The 4,293-nt window shown below is 34.7% G+C and overlaps 1 protein-coding gene across 16 annotated transcripts in view; it reads left to right on the plus strand.

Annotated features, from left to right (window-relative positions):
• Nucleotides 1-3,397, plus strand: part of LOC117419882 (forkhead box protein P2) — a 149,174-nt gene extending 145,777 nt beyond the window's left edge. For all 16 annotated transcript variants that reach the window (XM_058985813.1, XM_058985815.1, XM_058985812.1 and 13 more), the window contains one exon: nucleotides 1-3,397. This exon is cut by the window's left edge and continues 143 nt beyond it. In XM_058985813.1, coding sequence (XP_058841796.1) covers nucleotides 1-2 — 2 coding nt within the window. In that variant the 3' untranslated portion in view covers nucleotides 3-3,397.
• The last annotated feature ends 896 nt before the right edge of the window (nucleotides 3,398-4,293 follow it).

Genomic DNA, 4,293 nt, shown 5'->3' on the forward strand with positions numbered 1-4,293 from the left:
AACAAGGAACAGACAGAGGGTCACATGACAGACCTCCATAACCACATCACTACAAAGAAAATATGGCAGACTTTTACTGTGACTATTTATTGAGCATGCATCAAGGAGACAGCCTAAAGGAACTATTTGTTACAGCCCTTTGGGACCAAGTAATGACAAGCATTAAATGCTTGGTTTTTAACCTATAAAGACTGATTTCCTTACAAACTCAAAATGGCTCGACCTTATATATATATATATATAAAAAAAAAGGATTTGGCAAGCAAGGGTTCATGGATTGAATGAAAATGGGGAAGTCTGTTCTATAGAAAGCTAATGGCCTCATATTCTGCCAAAAATAGTGTTAGTTTCATTCAGTGTGAATTTCCAACCTACAGTAATTATTAATATTAGAAACAATTGCTGATCCAGTTCAAGTTGTTGTTGTTTCATCATTTGCACAGGAGTAGTATCAGAAATATTAGTGTCACTGCTTGTATGTAGCTAATACTTTAAATGGACCAGTAGTTTGCTTTTTTCATTTTTTTTATGTTGGCGCCACCAACTGTAAATGACATTAGTTACCAATTACAGAACCACAGTTATGAGACTGTGTTGCAAATTTGAACTGTCCAAAAAAAAAAAAACTAGGCTTCCAGTATTTTTGTTAGTGCTGAAATGTAAAGTGTTGAAAGTAACTGTTTGTGCAAGCATCATAAGGAAAAATGCATTTCTGCATATTCTACAACTGTTCTCTTTACCTCCTCGTTCTGAAGCTTTGTCTACCTGCAAACAGTCAAAGGCAACAGCTAGAAACCAAAGCCAACTCAAACAATGGCCAATAGCTCAGAGACAGAAGCAGCCACATGCTTTGGTCAGCCTTCTGTAACTTTAATTAGTACAAAGGATGCTTTCCATGAACTACCTTCTGATAACCTCTGGGATTGTTTCATTTAGCCCTGTACAAAGAAAATAAGTCCATTTTGATGTGTAGTTTGATTAATCTAAAGAGTCCACGTTAATGCAGAATTTGCCTGTATTTACTGTATGGCAAAATAAGATGAGATGTAAAAATACTGTAAAAGAAGATGGTGGGAGTTGGTAGGAAGCAGCTTATTGTGGATCATAAATACCATTGACCAAAACTTTTGTGTACTTAACAGAAGTGCAGAATTTGTACTGCTGTATAATTACATTTGGTTTAATTTACATTAAGCCAAACTGTAATTATACATCCAGTCATGTTTTCTAGTGAATATGTGATGTTAGTGGGACTGTCTTGTACGTTTTGTCTTTTACTTTTTTGTACAATTTGTTCAGAGCCGTCTTAAATGAAACTGAAAACATAGTAGTAACCAAACATTTAAAGATCTAGTGAAGCCAAAAACAAAAAAAGAATTTCAAGTTGATAAGAAATGATCTGGCTTGGTTGCTTCAAATGAAAGCAAATATATTATAGCCATTGTAGTCTAGGATGTTTAAGGTGACTGCTGCCTTTTCTAGCTGATATTTGCTGAAAGTATATCATATATATAACATTTTGTTTTTAACTTGGTCATCTTTCAATTTGATTTAGTTTAAATTAAACCTATACTACGATGTATAAATATAACGTGTGTTTAATCAGACATATGTTGAAATTACATTATAGAATTCAGAAATATAATTTGACTGATTTTCAAAGTTTTTAAAATTTTAGATAACTTTAGCCAATGTTATCTAGAAAAGAGGATGTGGTTGCTATAATGGTCATTTCTGTTTTCAGTCAAACCAAAGTTACACAAAATTCTGCCTCTTCTTATATGGGATAGTGAAGCTAACAATACGCTCCCTTTTAAAGACTTGCACACAGTCCAAGTGGTTGGTATGCTGGCTTTCTTGATCCTTGTTTTGCTAAAACTACGAATGCATAAAATAATTTTCTAATAATTTGTAATAATGCATTGTATTTAAAATACAGCTGTATGTCTACTTTGTGCTTAAAAAAACATACTATGTATATATGTTACGTTTGCAAGTTCTGTGCCAAGTCTTTATAATCCTTTACTTTTTTCCCCAAACCAAGGGACCTCATAACCTGATATGGTTATTGCTTTACAAACAGTTTTTGACAGAAGGTGGCTGCTAGAGCTTAACACACACACACACGCACATGCACACACCAGCTCTGTGTGAAGGAGCTGGTTTCTGCAACTAAGCTCATGATTTATTCTTTGCTGGAGTCAGCAAATAGGCTTAAAGACATGCAGAATCATCTATCACGCCAAATGATAGGGCACAATGTCTTTCAGAAGGGTTCTCCCACTCACCCAAAAGGCTTTCTAAAAGGTTCTACCTCTGGACAAAAAAATCAGAACAATTATGACAGATTGCACAAGTTGTGAGAGTGCCACAATAGCGGTTACATTTTAATATGCTTGTCTTTAGGACATGGTCAACAGAAGGTTTACATTCCCAGTGTCAGAAACGGAAGATTTGCATTGTAATAGGTTGTCTTCAAACATTTGTAGAATGATAATATAAAGATTACTTGCAAGGGAATATTGTGTTTTCAAGTGCATGTCTAAAATACTTTGGTGGACTGGAAATAAAAACGTGTAATAACTTTACCATCAGGAAGGTGGCCTAAGAGTACAATGCTAAAGTATGCATACCTCAGCTATACTACTTTCGGAAAGAAAAAAAAGTCAGCCACAGAATGCATATAACCTGTAGATTTTGCATGGGTTTTGTATAAATACTGTTTAAAATAGCTGCTTGCACATAATACCAGAAGAACCTCCAAAACTGCAATTTGCTTCTACACTAGATTTTAGGTTTGTTGGGGTTTTCTGAGTTGCTTTGTCTGTATTTTGATAATTGTGCATATTATGTAAAAATGTTGGTGGACCCATAAATTACCACACTTTTTTCTAAGAAAAAAGAATAATGTTGCTTTAATGCATTCCATGAATTTTTACTCTAATATCATCGCTTGCTAGGAATAGCAAACTGCATCTGCTTTGCGTAGCTGTTGTAAGGCTTTAAACTAATATATGTATTTATTGCTTGAACTTCTGTGCATACCTTATGTAGCATTATGTCTGGCAATTGAGTCATGTATACTTTCTCATATCATACGCTGATGACTGGGAATATGATCCCCCTATGTATACAGTCAATTTTAACTGTAGCACAAAACATCTGTTAATGTATTGGTGGATACCTTTTTGTTTTATTTATCTTTTTTGAGGTAAACTAATTTTTGATACTTTTCATTACTGTGTACTGTATTCATACATTAAATTCTGTGACATTAGAAGTCATGGTTGAGAATTGTAACAGCTGTTATTTGTTCTGTATTCATGGCTTTTCAATGCTGAATAAAATAAAGGACCAAAACTAGGATTTGAAAAGCAACTGTCTACCTCCAACATCAGGGAGTTGTACGTTTTTTGTACATAGATTTTGTCTACAAAGACACAACCATGAAAACCTAGTGGGCATATGACTTTTATGCAATGTAGAGGAATTCATAGCAGAGCTGAACTGTTTGAAAAGCAATTAAAAATTCATGGATATGTTACAAGCCTTTGTTCAAACTACCACTACCTTGAGTTTTCTTTCCATTACTGGGACTAGGGGTGAACTATCGCCAGCTCAGTGGGCCTGCAACTGGTTAAGTCCATATGTGTACACAGCTCTTTGATCAAGAGCAATTCAGCCAAGAATAGATTACATAAAAAGTTATCTTGCATTAAAAACGAGTGCCCTTGGTTAAAGAGGAAAACCTCTAAAATTGCTACGTTATCCATGACCTGAAAAGGTTTTAGTTATGTGACATTAAATGGTATGCTTACTTAGTGCATGTCCAAAGGTAACGTAGAATTTATGCAGTGAAAATAAGACTTTTAACTATCCAAGCATAAAGAGCAGGATGTTGTCTGATCACATTGTCTTCAAAACTGCAACTTCCTCGACCAATGTGAAGTGCGGATTGTGTGACCTATCACCAGGGACTGGCTAATGTACAAATTGGACATTCATGTAACCTAACTGCTTCTAGGACCTCTCAGGCTGTTTTTTTTGTACATTGAACACAAAAAGGCTAATTTTGTTTGTTGCTAAAACAAATGGAGCCTATAAGCTGAAAAGATGTGTGTGATGCTAAAATCCATAAGCCAGGTACAAAATAAAAAATACTGTTACTTTTCCTTTCATTTTAAAGTAAATATATTCTCAGTTTCAAAAAAATACAGGTCCAATTGTATTTGAGCCACTGGGGCGGGGGATATCACGGTACTATGTTATATGAGTGCATTAACTCATCATTTG

This window comes from Acipenser ruthenus, chromosome 14, assembly GCF_902713425.1.
Source record: "Acipenser ruthenus chromosome 14, fAciRut3.2 maternal haplotype, whole genome shotgun sequence".
Taxonomy (NCBI): domain Eukaryota; kingdom Metazoa; phylum Chordata; class Actinopteri; order Acipenseriformes; family Acipenseridae; genus Acipenser; species Acipenser ruthenus.